Consider the following 16950-nt stretch of genomic DNA (forward strand, 5'->3'; position numbering starts at 1 on the left):
CTATCATTTCAAAGTTCAAAGTGATTATAACCTTAATCAGGATCCTTAAAATGAAACTGCAAGGGAAACCACAGCCAGGGGCAGCATGGCTGGACTCCAGGAGCACAGCATGTGGTTGCACGGTCACCTGAAAGGTCTCGAAAGGCTAGGGAACCTGCCACGTCCCAGACTCTCCTCACTTCAACCCTGACTCAGTGGTACAGTCAACACCACTATCCATAATGTAGACAACCAAGGGGAAATCCGATCAAAAGTTGGTACATTTGCCCCAGACGAGTTATAAACAAGCCCGGAGGTATAAGGAGTCTTAATAAAACTTTCCCAAATCTGCCCCCGCTCTGTTGCACAGCTCCTTACCTTCACCACAATGATGACCTTCCCCTGCTTGAGACCAACTGCTACAGCGGAAGCAGTCGTGTCCTTAGATGTTTTTTCAGTCGTGATAATCTCCAGTAGCTGCATCTTGTCCACAGGAGAGAAGTAGTGCATGCCAATCACCTGACAAGGGGAACAAAAAGCCAGCAGATTTCACGCTGAGGAGGAAACTTAACAGCCTTCTCCTTGTGCTGGGAAAGCACTGGAGGGAGGCGGTTGTGATAAAGGAACACTGCTTGGTAGAGTTGAGTGGTTTGTTCCATGGTTCTTTGATCAAAAGTTCAGTATGTGCAGAGAGAGCTTACTGGACTCCTCTTCCATCTATTTCTAGGGCTTTTCACTAAGGGCAACTGGTCCTACCAACAGCTGGCACCAAAATCACCATTAAAGGCTGAATTAGATTTATCAGGGAAGAACGAAGGGTCTACTTATATTAACGGTGCTGATGGTTTAAGTTAGAGGGCCCACTTTTTGTAGGGGAAGAAGTGGCAGGCAGAAAGCCGCCAGTCCTGGGCAAACTGAGATGGCTGGCCACCCCAACTGTGCCCCTTTGGCTTTACTTGTATACAAATGACATAAGCCAAGCAGGTGACAACAGTTACCCAAGATACCTGCAGGCTAGACTGCAAAGCGTGATGCTTGTTCCACTCCACTGGGTAGAAAGAGAGGCTGGCATCGGAGGAACAGATCTTTGCTGACTTTAAATGTTGTGGGGTGCTTTGAGTGATGTGACATGGCCAGACTGTCTACCTGCCATTATACTGTTTCTGTGTCATACCATCAGCTGCCACCTCCCTGTGACCTTTTCCTGCCATCACTGAACCTGCCTCCATCAGGCCCTAATTTGCTGTGTGCTAGGAAACAGGACTGCCCTGCATTAGCAAGCTATTAGAATAGGAATAAAGAGACTTTTGTGTTTCTAGTACACAGACAATCATGTGTTAACCTTTTCAAATCCTTCAAGTTTTTTCTACTTCCTGCCTACGTTTCAATATCTAACTGTAACAAAGGTGGGTTTCATAGTCTGAACCTGAATAATAATGCCCATTAGGGATGCAAATCACCTACAGAAGTGTTTTTAGTTGTACTTCACATGTTCCTGCCTCACACACTGGTCATAGTACTAGCTTTTTTGAGCCTAGTTTTGGGGGATACTTTGTCACCCCCATCCCTTTGTAATCCACACCAGTCCCTTCTCATGTTCTAAGCCTTCATCAGTGAGTCTGAAGCTGTAAAACATTTCAGGGTTCTTCTCTTCAGAATTTACCTTCTCAGGTCTTTTGCTGACAGAAGCAATTTCATTGATTGGGAGAGCTGATGTGTTACTGGCAAAGATGCAATGAGCTGGAATCACCTGCAGGGGAAAAGCATTTAAGAACATGTCATGTAGGAATGGGAGGTGACTAGAGTCCAAAGTACAGCTAATGAGTCACATGTGTACCCAGCCCATCCTCTCACCCAGAACTGCCCAGACAGCAGACACATTCACCCAACATTTATTATTACCCAGGACGTCTGTGTCAGGGAATGTGTTGGCCTTATTTTCTTTCCCATTCGGCCTTCTAGTTATGGCCCATCATAAGGTCCCCTAATCCTAGCCTGGGGACTATATCCCAACAGGTAAATAAGACACTTCGATAAACACTGAAAAGGTGGCCTTGAATCAAACCTCATTCATTTCAAGACTCAGCATGGCTGTCAACCCTCTTTGTGTCTGGACCTGCCCTCAAGCCTGAAAGCTTATGACATCCCCACCCTTCACCTTTGTAAGAATAAGCCATAAAGTGCATGCCTACCTCATTTTATACAGTGTGTTACTAAAAAAAGATATGCCACTATAATTATATCTATAGTACACGAATACTATTCACTATCAGCTTTATCAACCTGGAGGAGAATCTCTAATGGAGACCCTCTCACAAGTCTGTCCATGATCCCAGCTTATGCATGTTTGTATTCAGATGCCTGGATGACAACATGGAAAGCACAACTGTTGCATGTGTGCAAATCTGGGACAGGCAGAATCCTAACATCAAAGATGGGAATCAAAGTTCAGATACATTCAACACACTGAAAGCTGGGTGTAAAATAAGGTCAATTATAATGGGGATAAAGGTAAAGTATTGCATTAAGGTTTAAAAGGTAAAGGGAAAAAAAGAAGTGACTAGGCACCCGATGAACAAGACCTGACCTGGCAGTGATCCTGTGATAATGATCCCATGATTTTAGTTAATCAAAAGTATAAATGTGAGTTGACAGCAGAGCATGACTGTAAGAAAGGTATATAGTCTCCAGTTACAATATGGAGGTAGTGTCCGCTGCTGGTGGTAAAACTCTCTATGAAGAGCAAGCCAATGTCTCTGAAGATGGCTACCAACAGCTCTTCCCCTCCTTGTACATGCCTGCCTGTCCTCCATCCAGAGGTAGAGTCTATTTCCCCTCCATGAATCTGGGCTAGCCTGGGACTTGTTTTACCAATGGAATGCAGCAGGCCTAGCCTTAAGAAGCCCAGTAGCTTCTACTTTTGCTCTCTTGGAAGCAAGCGGCCATGCTGTAGAGAACTTCTGGCTAGACTACAAGTGAGGAGAGGCCACCAGCAGAGGGAGGCCATGTGGGGAGGAGCACTGAGGCACCCCAACCAAGCTTTCAGCTGAAGGCAGTCACATGAGTGACCCTGAGAGAAATCACATAGTTAAGGACCAGCCGCCTCTACAAAGCCCACCCCAAACTGCAGAACTGTGAGTCGTTTTAATGTGGTTTGTCACACAGAGACAGAGACATGATGACACTAAAGGGACAATAAAGATGGTGAGGGGTCTGGAGACAAGGATTATGAAGAAAGTCAAAGGACTGAATTTAGATGGATATCTTAAGACTCCTGCCCACCACTCAAAACACCTAGAGTGTTATCAAGTCAGCACCATTTCGTTTACATCATTTGTTAACCCACATTCTGCTCATCTGACTGTAGGCTCGTCTAGGTGCTGGCTCTATCTCATGCCTGCATTACTGCCACTTCTTTTCTGGGCTCGCTCGCTATATCACAAGCACTTGTTTCGTTCCTGTCATCCCACCTCAAGAACTGGCTCTGCAGAGCATTTGGGGTAAAGATCAAAGCAGTATTTCCACAAACAAGCATCTGAGTCCTGCCTGGTAAAGTGGTTTCTCCCTATTTCCTTTGCTGCCTAGACCTGAAGTTTAGTTATTTATGGCTTATGGCCAACCCAAAAAGGTGAGGCAGCTGGCTGTACTCCACGAGGTTGTGTGTTTGGGTGACAGAACTCCCACCTGAGGCTAACAAATTCTGTGCTTAGGGTAATAAGCTACTTGATTTTCTCCCCGTGGGACTTAGATTTGACGTTTATAGCACATGCAGTGTGTATGAGAGCACATAAACACTGAGGTTTGGGAATGAACAGCCCTATAAAAAGAACCATGAGTTTCCTATAGTTCCTTTAAAACCCCATTGCTGTGTCCTCCACATAGTAAACTCGGGTTCAAGTACCACAGGCCCCTTACTTACCGCTTCTACTTCCTTTAGCACTTTGTGCTTAAGACTAAGGTCCTCAAACACAGCTTCAATCACCATGTCAGCCTTTTCAAAACCCTGGTAATCGAGCTGCCCAGTTAAGTTGTTGAAAATGAAGTCTCTTTCAAAGGATGATAGAGCTTTCTTCTTCACTTTATCATTCAATCTAGAAAAATACACATTTCTAGTCAAAAGGGAAGAATAGGAAATCTAGGTGCTAGGGTACCTAGGGCACGAGGATCCAAAGACAAATAACCCCCAAATCCACATTCTTTCTACTACAAAATGCCTCTCAGTGCCCAACTTACATAAACTGTATCATTCATTAAATTTGCCATGGGGAGTAAACACGACACTAGAATGGCAAACGGAGAGCAGCTCTGGTAATTCCCTACTTACAACAGGGGCAATAGCCAACCGTGTCCTAGACCATATGCATTTTTAAAAAAACATATCTTTATTGATTTCAGAGAGAGGAAGGGAGAGGGGGAGAGAGAGAGAGAGAGAGAAAGGGAAACATCAATGATGAGAGAGTCATTGATCAGCTGCCTCCTGCACGCCCCTGACTGGGGACCGAGCCCGCAAGCCGGGCATGTGCTCTGACCAGGAATTGAACCGTGATCTCCTAGCTCCTAGGTCAAGGCTCAACCCGAGCCATGCCTGGCCCGGCTAGACCATATGGATTTATACTTGCTTATATATCATTTTGTTATTCTGTATTTATAATCTCCTAGAGGACAGAGACCAAGCATTATTTCTTAAATTTTTAATCCACTTCCCAGCCAACACCTAGTAGCATATTGTACTGATCACATAAAATATTAACTCAAGGTTTCTTCTTTCCCCATTGAGAGCTAAAAAGGATTCTTGCTACTCAGGCATTTACCTGATCGCTTGTTATTGCCAAGAACAACAGGCTCTCTTAGGTTTTTATCTGATCATACTTTCAGAATAAATGGCCTAGGCTTTTCCTCTGAATGAAGAATGAAGCTAAACTCCATTCGCTAACTTCTTTAACCAAAAGAAAAATTATAAGTTCAAAGAAGTATACAAGTCTTAAAAGTATGGGTTCAAAGCTCCCGGTTTCTGACAACCATGTCAGTAGTCAGCAAACAAGATGCTTGTCAGAATTCAAAATATTATTAGTTGCTCTAATTCTAATGCTTAATGACACTATTTCCGTGGGAGGACAGGATCCACGTAGGTCCCAAGTCAGCAGTATGGTGAGGGGCATTCACCAAAGTCTGGTGTTTCCAAGGCAAAAGGGAAATGGGGACACCTGGGTCCAAAAGAGATGAAGGGGAGGAAGCTGTTCTAGAGCAGCAGTTTCTCACTAGGCAACTGTATGAAATGCTGTTGGGGACGCTTGCAGGCTAGTCTCAGGGCAACACTGGTAACACGGGTATCCAGCACATGCCCTTTCTTTTAACCTAACTCCTTGCTGTCTTTTTCATTTTTATATATTTTTCCTCAGTACCATTATTTATTTGTTTTTAATATATCTTTATTGATTTCAGACAGAGGAAGGGAGAGGGAGAGAGAGATAGAAACATCAACGATGACAAAGTCATTGATCAGCTGCCTCCTGCACGCCTCCGACTGGGGATCAAGCCTGCAACCCGGGCATGTGCCCTGACTGGGAATTGAACTGTGATCTCCTGGATCCTAGGTCGATGCTCAACTGCTGAGCCACACCCGGCTGGGCTCCTTGCTGTCTTAATTAAAATAATCTGCCAAAATGATTAAACCTGCCAGGTCCTGAAAAGCATTATGGTAGCGATTTATGAGCTTCTCTGCAGAAAAGGGTTTTACATGCTTTAAGCTACATAATCCACTTAAGAAACAAAAATGCTCACTCAGCTAAAAGTCACATGCAGGACAATCGGACAGTCTAAGGGCAGCCAGCCTGTCCATTACAGTGGAGCAGAGAACTGAGCTGCAATCAGGTCCCAGTTTGGCAGAGCCGCTGCTCCGCTTTTCCCCTCTGCAAAACAGCAGCGTGTGTGGGGGGAGAGGGGTTAGGCAAGCAGGAGGAAGAATGATATTTACCCATTATTAAGTCAGAGGTCAGATGGAGACAATCTTGTAAAGCCTCTGTGGAACCAAATCAATTAATTGCTTCTCTAAGTAATGCCAGTCAACAAGGTTCAGAAGTTCTGATCCCAGTCCTACCTTCAATGTGCAGCTACTGCGCATTTCCTCATATCCTAACCTCAGTTCTCTCCACAAGGACAGTCCTGTTGTTTCAATGTTCCATAACAATACAGCTATTACATGGAAACTATCAAAATTCACAAACACCAGATTTTTCAGTCTGATACCAAAACACAAAATAAATGGCATTTAAAAATATTTAATAAAGTTTCTTCTTCTGCACTCCAAGATGACAGAGTCCATAATGCTAATGGTTTATAATATCTGTCACAACATAAAGTGAAGGAACTAGCATTTTCAAAAATCAAAGGAAATGTGGCTTAACTATGGAGCATCTAGTACTCATCATGTTTAAGGAAAAAGGAATCTGTGATGGCAAAACCCCCACCATTGTAACTCCTGGCAAAGTCAGAAAGCAGGCTTACCCCTTGAACACCTGTTGCTGTCCTCGGCCCAGGCCAGCTAGCGTAGCATCTTTAAGAATAGTCTTCAGGCCCTTATCCACAGACACCTGGGCAATGCCGGCTCCCATCAGCCCTGCACCAAGAACGGCAAGGTGCCTGAAAGGCAAGGAAAAAATGACATTTAGTAAACAATTTTTAATCATTTCAGTAAAAGTGGGAGACTGCCCAAGTTATCATCCAATAAACCAACTAAAGCAGGCACAACAATAAGGTATTTCAAATAATTCTGATCTATAAAAATATACCTTTAATAAATGACTGATTTTCAAAGTTAAATGCAAATATCCATTAGGTGTACAAGAACTGTTCTACCTAAGAAGATGGAATTATATTGATCTTCAATCATGCTAGAGATCACTGACTAGAAAACCTGGTTTATACTTAAGTCAACATGAGTACTTTTGTTTTCCAAACAAAAGCCAACTGTTTGCAATGACATGTCCAAAGACTAACCTTTCTTCTTCCAATAGTTTCTTTGTGATTTTACCATTTCCCAGTCATCTTTCATTTTTCCTGAAATCTGTGTCTTTATCACTCCTTACTTGGATCTCTTGGATGGCTTCTTTGCTTCCAGACCTACCCCTCCTTCAAACACCTCCACACATACCCACTCCTAAATTCCTCTTGAACTTGTCAGGACCACTGGGCTTACTCCACAGTATTCTGGAATGGCTTCATGACCATTATTTTTGTCTCTTCAATTAAATTCTAAGCTTTCTGAGGCCAGGGATCATATCTGATTACTTTTTAGTTTTCCATAGTTCTGGAACAATATGAATATTCCCATAGCAACTAACTAAAACATCTTCTTCCACAACAACTTCCTTCATAACAGAAGGCCAAGTTTACAGCATGGCAGACCTAAAATAGAATTGTAATGCAGGATAAAATTTCATTCCTAACAATTCTTATTGTAATTAAAAAATCATATTCATGACCCAAAAAAGAAACCTAATTTCAAGTCCTGGGAGCATCTTTCAAATATAGTTTTGTAATAATAAAAATATTTACATAGTGAGTGTTAAATAATTGGAGAACTATGAGATAATAGGGTAGAGAAATATAAAGACTAGGGCTGAGAAAAGACTGATACATTCACTGCATCAATTTCTGCCTTGGCCAGTGTGGTTCAATTGGTTGGAGCATCGTCCTGTGCACCGAAGGGTCCTGGGTTCGATCCCCAGGGTTAGGGCATATATGGTAGGTAACCGATCGATGTTTCTCACATCGATGTTTCTTTCTCTCTCCCTAAAATTAATCAATCAATCAAATCAGGTTGTGTTTAAAAGAAATTAAAAATTTTTATTTGATAAATGGCCCCACAGTATCAAGACAACCATAGGATGGGAAGAAATCTGTAACATGTATAGCAGAGAAAGAATTATTACTGGGGAAATACGAAGAACACGCATATATCAATTTAAAAAGATAACCCTGCTCTGGCCATTGTGGCTTAGCTGGTTGGGTATCGTCCCATGCACCGAAAGGTTGCCCGTTCAATTCTCAGTCAGGGCACAGGCCCAGGTTGTGGGCTTGACCCCGGTAGGGGGCCTGCAGGAGGCAGACAATTGATGTTTCTCTCTCTCCCTCTCCTTCTTCTCTCTCTAAAAATCAATAGCATGTAGGGAAATCTACAAGGGCTTCCTAGGTAGAGTTTAACTTACTTAACCTCCTTCTGTGGAACTCCAAATTTATTCTTCTTGCACAGGACCTGACCATGGTACAGCCCTATCAAGGCTTTTGATTCTCTGGTCATTGCGAGCTCTCCAAATTTCTGAAATGTAAAAAAACAACAAGAAAAATTAGAACTTTAGTCTCGGTGATGTGGATTCCTTCAGTTTAGTTTCTCTCGGGAGCAGAGGTAACACATGCAAAGCACAGGTCCTCAGGGTCTCAGTGGTGCCTGTGCTGCAGTCTGCTGCCTACTGATGTGTCTTCTTACTATTCTCATCTGCAGCATTTTCCAACTACTGCTTTGAAAAAGCTGATGCATATAACTGAGGTCTTAGTCTCTACACCAGAGTTGTGGTAACTTTTTCATGGCATTAGTGTCAGCCAAAATGAACGTTCATGATCGTCTCAAACAACCCTTAGTTTAAAGATCGGGAAGAGGAGATCCAATAAAATTAAGTGACCCGCTCAAAGTCACACTGTCTCAGAGTAGCAGAAATGGAACCTGAACCCAAGCAGTATGACTTCTAACTCCAGTTATCTTTCCACTGTAGCAGGTGGCCCACACGGTACCCTATTGCCTTAAAAAGTACCTTACCACTTATGGAGAACAAATCTCAACTTAGTGAGGAGCATGGGATTTAGTCTGGGTTTGACAGAACTGGGTTCGAATCCTGACTCTGCCATTTCCCAGTTGTGAAGCTTTCTTCATCCTTAAAAATGGGAAAATGATGCCTATTTTACAGTATTGTGGGGATTAAATGATAACACTAGTAAAATGCCTAGGGTCTCAATGTTAGCTATTGTCATCACCAATATTATTAGAATTTATTGGTATAATTACATGGTTTTAAATAGTATTTTAAGGAAGGACTCCCTTTAATAAAGTTGCTATCATGTCCTAATGAAACAATGTTCTATAGAATCAATGCTTTACTAACTTGACTTAGTAAGCTCTATTCAATAAACCAGTGATTTTCAAAGTGTGGGTAGAAATCCATCAGTGGTCATGAATTTAGTGGGTTGTGCTAAGTAGAATAGACAGGAAATACTGAGTACAACACACACAATGAGGACAATTATTGATTCATAAAATATGCTTCAATTTTACTGTACGTATCGATATGTATACCTAGTTATGATGGAAAAGAATAAATCAGAAGTACACTGCAGTAAGCAATAAAGTACAAGACATGTTTACTCTGGAACTTGTCCTAAGTTCTTCACATATCTTTTGTCCTATTATCATAGAGCAACCATTCTTCAATGATTGCTTAAAACTTAAAAACAACCCAAACTTTGAGGCTGGGCTTCAAAGTTTTATCTCTAGGCCTTAACAAGTAAGGACCGTACTTTTCTATTAATGTATTCATTTTATCACAACAAAACCAGCCCGACTACAGAACAAAATGTTCAAGCTATTCATTCTGAAAGGATTATAACTCTGCCCCTGATCTTCCTAGTTATAGGAAGTTAATGAAAACAAATTCAAATACCTGGGGACCACCAGGTTTTCTTACATCTACTTGCTCACTGAGATTATTCAGAAGAAATGATAACCACTGGAGAAAAAGTTTTACTAGGCTTTGGATACTTTTTCTTATTTCAGTTTTATACAGTTTCAGATCTTTGGTTTTCTTGTATCTAATAATAAAAAAATCAAAAGAAAAAACTTTACCTGAGATTCAGACAGATAGCCAGCTTCTTTCCCTTGCTCAAGTCCAGTCTTTACCACCTAAAAAACATATAAAATACTTGTTCATTGTTGGAGTGGACTGGTAAGATGTACGAGAATGCTGAATAACATTGCTAGTGTTGTTAGTTTTTATTTTATCTTTCTTTTTAAAAAAGAACAATTTATTGGTTTATAAGGGAGAGGAAGAGAAAGAGAGAAACATCAATGTGAGAGTGAAACATCAATCGGCTACCTCCTGCAGGCCCCCTACTGGGATCAAGCCCACAACCTGGATATATACCTTGAGTGGATTCTTCCCTTATTTTTGGTAAGTACTCTAATAACAGAATTAAGAACTTTTGGACTGGCATACATGGTCCAGAACGACAATAGAGTATTGTGTTATACAAAGGAAGAAAATGTAAGAAATCTAAGAGTGTGGGGAAAGACTCACGTCAATTATTTTCAGAGGTGCAGGATAAAGGCCTTTGGTCTGTTTTCGTACTTGTTCTTCCACTTTTTTGTAAACCTGTTGCCTGACAAATGGAATATTCATGGCGTACGATGTCAATTCTGTAAAGTAAAATGCTTTTAGATACTTACTGGCAATGTGTTCCTTGTTAGTTTGTTCTATAAACTCCATAAAAATGTAGTAGTTCTAGCTATCTGAAAGAACTGCTCTTTACTCTGATATACAAAATCTAAATTTCAATCTAAGCACTTTTTAAAACATACTGCATTAATTGATAAATGCTAAAGTTGGGTGTTGTAATAGTATAATAGTACATTGTTATAGTATTCTTCTTTTGTATTAATGTTTACAATGCTCCAAAATAGAAAGTTTGAAAAAAAGGGTTTTAACTAACCAGGGTAAGGTTCAGGACTTGACCCTAGAGCAGAGTTGTTACTCCCCTTAAGGTTGAATTTTGCTTCCAGTAAATAATGCATTTACCACTTCCTCACTTAAAATTTATAGCAAATAAAACTCTTTGGAGAGAGGCTTTGCCTTTGTTCTTCAATAACAACACTCACTTTCCATCAATCCCTTGTTTCTCTTTAAAGAGATCTTCTTATCAGCTATTCCTTTGGCAAAAGTAACTGCAACTTCTTCTAGGTATTCAATTGTCCGTTCCTCTGGAGGTTTTACTCCTGGTCCTGTAAAAAAGAACACAACAGACTGGGATGCAAATCAGGCTTAGATCAGTCCCAGGCGAGCAAAAACCTAGTCATTCCAAAGCCAAGGGCTCTCACACCCACTTTCAGCACAGCTTTCCATGCCAGACCAGAGACTGGCAGGTAGAGGAGTCATGAACTATGCACTCACAGATGGGGAACCTGTAAATAAGGACTAACTGTACTCTGACCACAACCAAACTAAACTTGAAATCAATAACAGGAAGATACCTGTTTATTTATTTATTTAATTTTGTTATTAGTTGTGTTTTTTAAAATCCTCACCTGAGGACATGCTTAGGGAGAGGAAAGGGGAGAGAGAGAGAAACATTGATGTGAGAGGAACAAGACAGGGGTGTCCACTTTCACCACTCTTATTCAACATAGTACTGGAAGTCCTAGCCACAGCGATCAGACAAGAAGAGAACATAAAAGGCATCCATACTGGAAAGGAGAGAACAAAACTGTCATTATTTGCAGATGACATGATATTGTACATAGAAAATCCTAAAGACTCCACCAAAAAACTACTAGATTTAATAAATGAATTCAGCAAGGTAGCAGGACACAAAATTAACACCCAGAAACTGATGGCATTTTTATACACCAATAATGAACTCTTAGAAAGAGAAACTAAAAAAAAAAATCCCATTTACCACTGCAACTAAAAAAATAAGGTACCTAGGAATAAACTTAACTAAAGATGTAAAAGACCTATACTCGGAAAACTACAGGACACTGAAAAAAGAAATAGAGGAAGATATAAACAAATGGAAAAATATACCATGTTCATGGCCTGGAAGAATTAACATGATTAAAATGTCCATACTACCCAAAGCAATCTATAAATTCAATACAATCCCTATTAAAATACCAACAGCATATTTCACAGAGCTACAACAAACATTTCGAAAATTTATATGGAACCAAAAAACACCCTGAATAGCCATGGCAATCTATGAGAAAGAAGAACAAAGTTGGAGGGATCACAATACCAGATATCAAGTTACACTACAAAGTCACTGTAATCAAAACAGCCTGGTACTAGCACAAGAACAGACATACAGATCAGTGGAACAGAACAGAGAACCCAGAAATTGACCCACGCCATTACGGTCAATTAATATTTGACAAAGGAGGCAAGAATATACAATGGAGTAAAGACAGTCTCTTCAATAAATGGTGCTGGGAAAACTGGACAGGTACATGCAAAAAAATGAAACTAGACCACCAACTTACACCATACAAACAAGTAAATTCAAAATGGATAAAAGACTTAAATGTAAGACATGAAACCATACAAATCCTAGAGGAAAACATAGGCAGCAAAATCTCAGACATTTCTCGTAGCAATATGTTTGCTGACACATCTCCTAGGGCAAGAGAAACGAAGGAGAAAATAAACAAATGGGACTGCATCAAAATAAAAAACTTCTGCACAGCAAAAGAAACCATCAACAAGACAAAAAGGGAGCCCACTGTATGGGAGAACATATTTGCCAATGACACATCTGATAAATGGTTAATATCCAAAATATATAAGGAACTCATACAACTTAACAAAAGGAAGACAAACAATCCAATTAAAAAATGGGCAAAGGACCTAAATAGACACTTCTCCAAGGAGGACATTCAGATGGCTGAGACATATTAAAAAATGCTCAATGTTGCTAATCATCAGAGAGATGCAAATTAAAACCACAATGAGGTATCACGTCACACCTGTCAGTATGGATACCATCAACCAATCAACAAACAAGTGCTAGCGAGGGTGTGGAGAAAGGGAACCCTAGTGCATTGCTGGTGGGAATGCACACTGGTGCAGCTACTCTGGAAAGTAGTATGGAGTTTCCTCAAAAGATTAAAAATTGACCTGTCATTTGACCCAGTGATCCCACTTCCAGGAATATATCCTAAGAAACCCAAAACACCAATCACAAAGAACTTATGCACCCCTATGTTCACAGCAGTGCAATTTACAATAGCTAAGATCTAGAAACAGCCCCAAGTGCCCATCAGTAGGTGAGTGGATAAAAAAGCTATGGCACATTTATACCATGGAATACTATGCAGCTGTAAAAAAGAAGGATCTTTTATCCTTTGGCACAGCATGGAGGGAACTAGAAAGTATTATGCTAAGTGAAATAAGCCAGTCAGAGAAGGACAAGTACCACATAATCTCACTTATATGTGGAATCTAATAAACAAAATAAACAGATGAACAAAATGGATCCAGAGACATAGAAACATGGAACAGACTGAGGGATCTCAGAGGGAAGGTGGGGAGGGGAGAGCAGGCAGGGACAGATTAATCAAAGAACTTGTATGTTTATAAGCATAATCCATGGACACAGACACTGGTCTGGGGAAGGTCTGGGGGTGGAAAATAAAAAAAAATAACTTTACAAGGCCCAACTCCGAGGCCTGCTAACACTTACCCAGTGGTTCCACCAATTGGTCAACCAGTCCCATTTTCTTCGCCCTGTCTGCACGAATGTTTCTACCAGTCAGCATCATGTCAAAAGCCGCAGGTACACCCACCTACCACGCAAGCAAGGATCAGAATATAGGGGAAAATGTCAGTGACAATTATAGTTTATAGATCTTTCAATGGAGCAAAATAAATACTAAAGTGAGAAAAGGCAAACCATTGCTATTTATCAATCAGTTATATTTTACATACTGATACACATTTAGGTAACGTCTGGGGTTAGAAGTCTTTAGCTGAAGCAAAAATATCTTTATATCTCTTCTTTTAATGCAATATGCAAGATTTCTGCCTAATAGAATTAATAAGGTGGGGAAATAATTTCATGTATTCTAAAATTGTGTATTTATGTCATTCTGAGTTTCTTCTTTATCATGTATATAATATTTAAAATTCCTAAATTGGAAATAGTGGAGACTCTGAGAAGCCTAATAGTTTTGACAATGTCTTTAGAAAGAATCTCAGGCTTAACAAAAACTGAACTCAGCTAAGACCTTCTTATGTAGGTACTAGAAAAATGGCTCTAGCAACATTTAAATACTAACTACGACAACAAAAAAGGAACTCAGCAATATTTTCTACACACATACTGGCTTAATCATTCTTCCAATAAATCCTACTGACAGTTCCTATGAAGGAATGCACACTGTTTACTATCAGAAATTAATACCATAAAACCTTCCTATTTTTCTGTGCCCACCTTGTATCAACTTCCCTGCAAAGAGTATTTCTGCTGAGCCGTTTTCACTGAGGAATCAGAGGGCCAGGAGCTGTGTGGTTCGGCAAGCCCTGAAGTTTGATATCAAGACTGCTCTGCAGCCTCCAGGTCTGACTGGCCTTCCCTCTCCTTAAGAATTCAGGACTCTAATGGGCCTCTTTTGGTTCTGCAGAATACAACGAGGTCATCCAAATCAGGGGAAAGGCCTGCCTCCTGTATTTCTCATGAAATACGACCGTGGGCTTGTGAACCTGGTAAGATGGCACCATGCAGAGGGCGGAATACACTCTAAGCCCCAGAGGCAGCGCAGGCATCTCATCTTTACCCTCCTTCCGGACTAGTAGAGGCCCTGGGTTAACCACTTTAATCCAGAGGAGACTGAAGATGGTGGGGACTGAGTGGAAGCCACCCTGCCACTCTCCCAGACCAAACTGAAGTGACAACTATACTATAGAAAAATCACCCTGAATGACGAACTGCAACTGAAGACGGGCTGGGGAGCACCCCCATCACCAAGGAGGAAAAGGGGAGGCCACACCAAGACTGGTAGGAAGTGCAGACACAAGAGGACTGGCTGGTCCCACAGGCAGCCAGAGTTCCAGAGGGAGATCTCAGCTGTGGGGAGTCCCTTTGGGGCCTAAACCCCAGGCTGGGCTCCCCAGCCCAGAGCACCAGACCTGAGAAAGGTGCCTACATAACATCTGGCTGTGAAAAGCAGCTGGGTTTCTATCTGTCAGGGAGAGGCGGCTGGAAATGCAGGCCCCCTCTTAAAGGGCCAATGCACAAAGTTTCATGTGTAGCCACTCACCTTGGGCTCCAGCAGAGGGAGGGCAGAGTGGACTGGAGCTGTGTGGGGAGAGTCTGGGGCTGTGGGCTCAGGAGAGTGAGATCAGAGGGTGCCCGTCTGGATTCCTGTGCCTAGTCATTCTCCCAGACTGTGGAGGACATCTTTCTCAGGTAGCCAGTTTTCGGCTTTTGCCTGAGAGGGAAAGCAATTGCCCCACCCTGGGGAAAACCTCTTGCCTTATCCAGAGGAGTTTCTACAGCCTAAGACTCATTAAGAGAATCAGATTAATCAGTCTGCAGATAGAGGCAGACCTCAGAATGCTTTGAGTCTCTGCCTGATCTGCTTCTGGACCTGGGCCTTGGAAAAGCAGACTTTGGTGTGCATCTTGGTCTTGTCCAAATGTACCCAGCCCCAGTACGGGAGACCTCAAACCAAGGGTTGTTGATAGCTCCAAATAGGGTACTCAGGGCCAGTCACAGTGTCTGACATTGGCCTGTACCAGAGACCCTCCAAAAAGACTGAGAGTCCTAGCAGGTCTACCCAATATATAGAAACAAACCCAAATAGGCAGCCAAAATGGGGAGACTAAAAAACAAGCCCCAAATGAAAGAACAAGAGAAGTCTCCAGAAAAACAGCGACATGAAATGGAGATAAGCAATCTATCAGACATAGAGTTCAGAATACTGATTGTAAGGATGCTCAACAGCATGAAAAAAAGATATGGACACTATGAAAAATGACCAGTCAGAAATGAAGAAGGACATAGCAGAAATAAAGAATACATTGGAAGGAATAAACAGCAGATTAGAGGAAGCTGAGGATCAGATCAGTGAATCAGAAGACAGGGTAGAAAAAAAAAAAATCACTCAATCAGAGACCCAAAAAGAAAAAACAATTAAAAAACAGGAGGACAGTCTAAGGGAGCTATGGGACGGCATGAAACATAACAATATTCATATTATAGGAGTGCCAGAGGAGGTCAAAAGTAAGCAAGGGTTAGAGAACCTGTTTGAAGAAATAATGGCAGAAAACTTCCCTAACCTGGTCAGGGAAAAAGTCACATAAGTTCAGGAAGCACAGAGTCCCAAGCAAGAAGAATCCAGAGGCCCACGGCCAGACACATCATAATTAAAATGCTAAGAATTCAAGACAAAGAGAGAATCTTAAAGGAAGCTAGAGAAAAGCAATCTGTTACCTACAAAGGAGTCCCCATAAGGCTCTCATCTGACTTCTCATCAGAAACTCTACAGGCCAGAAAGGAATGGCATTAAGTATTCAAGATAATGCAAAACAAGGATCTCAAACCAAGACTACTCTATCCAGCAAGATTATCTATCAAGATAGATGGTGAAATAAAGAGCTTCCCAGACAAAAAAAGGCTAAAGGAGTTTATCACCACCAAACCAGCATTGCAGGAAATGTTAAAAGAACTGCTGTAATTAGAAGTAGAAATAGAGAGAGAAACATAGGTATAAAGAGTTAAAATGGCAATAGGTAAGTATCTATTAATAACCTTAGCTGTAAATGGATTAAATGCCCCAATAAAAAGATATAGGGTGGCTGAATGGATAAGAAAACATTGCCCAAACATATGCTGTCTACAAGAGACCCACCTCAGAATAAAAGACTCACACAGGATGACAGTGAAGGGATGGAAAAATTTTTTCATGCAAATGGAAATGAAAAAAAGCTGGGGTACCAATACTCATATCTGACAAAATAATTTTAACCAAGAAATTGAAAAAATAAATTAAAAGTAGAATTGAAAAATAAATGCCAGGAATAAAAATCTGTTATTGAGCTAATATTTTATTTGGTTTCTAAATTCTACAATGAATACCCATATTATGCCTGTATTAGCAAAAACAGATGTAAAGGGGCATATAAATATCAAGGTCCTAAAGTTCACAGGGGG

The 16950-nt window shown here is 41.1% G+C and overlaps 1 protein-coding gene across 1 annotated transcript in view; it reads right to left on the reverse strand.

The window, feature by feature from the left end:
* The window catches only part of HADHA (hydroxyacyl-CoA dehydrogenase trifunctional multienzyme complex subunit alpha), a 30130-nt gene that overhangs the window by 3083 nt on the left and 10097 nt on the right, over window positions 1-16950 (reverse strand). The window contains exons 8-16 of the mRNA XM_081156079.1: window positions 13480-13582; window positions 10901-11023; window positions 10323-10441; window positions 9872-9928; window positions 8187-8296; window positions 6484-6618; window positions 3899-4070; window positions 1643-1729; window positions 358-498 (exon numbers count right to left, since the gene is read on the reverse strand). Coding sequence (XP_081012205.1) covers window positions 358-498; window positions 1643-1729; window positions 3899-4070; window positions 6484-6618; window positions 8187-8296; window positions 9872-9928; window positions 10323-10441; window positions 10901-11023; window positions 13480-13582 — 1047 coding nt within the window. The remainder of the gene's footprint in view (window positions 1-357; window positions 499-1642; window positions 1730-3898; window positions 4071-6483; window positions 6619-8186; window positions 8297-9871; window positions 9929-10322; window positions 10442-10900; window positions 11024-13479; window positions 13583-16950) is intronic.

The sequence above is a fragment of the Miniopterus schreibersii genome, assembly GCF_964146895.1.
Source record: "Miniopterus schreibersii genome assembly, chromosome: 13".
Taxonomy (NCBI): domain Eukaryota; kingdom Metazoa; phylum Chordata; class Mammalia; order Chiroptera; family Miniopteridae; genus Miniopterus; species Miniopterus schreibersii.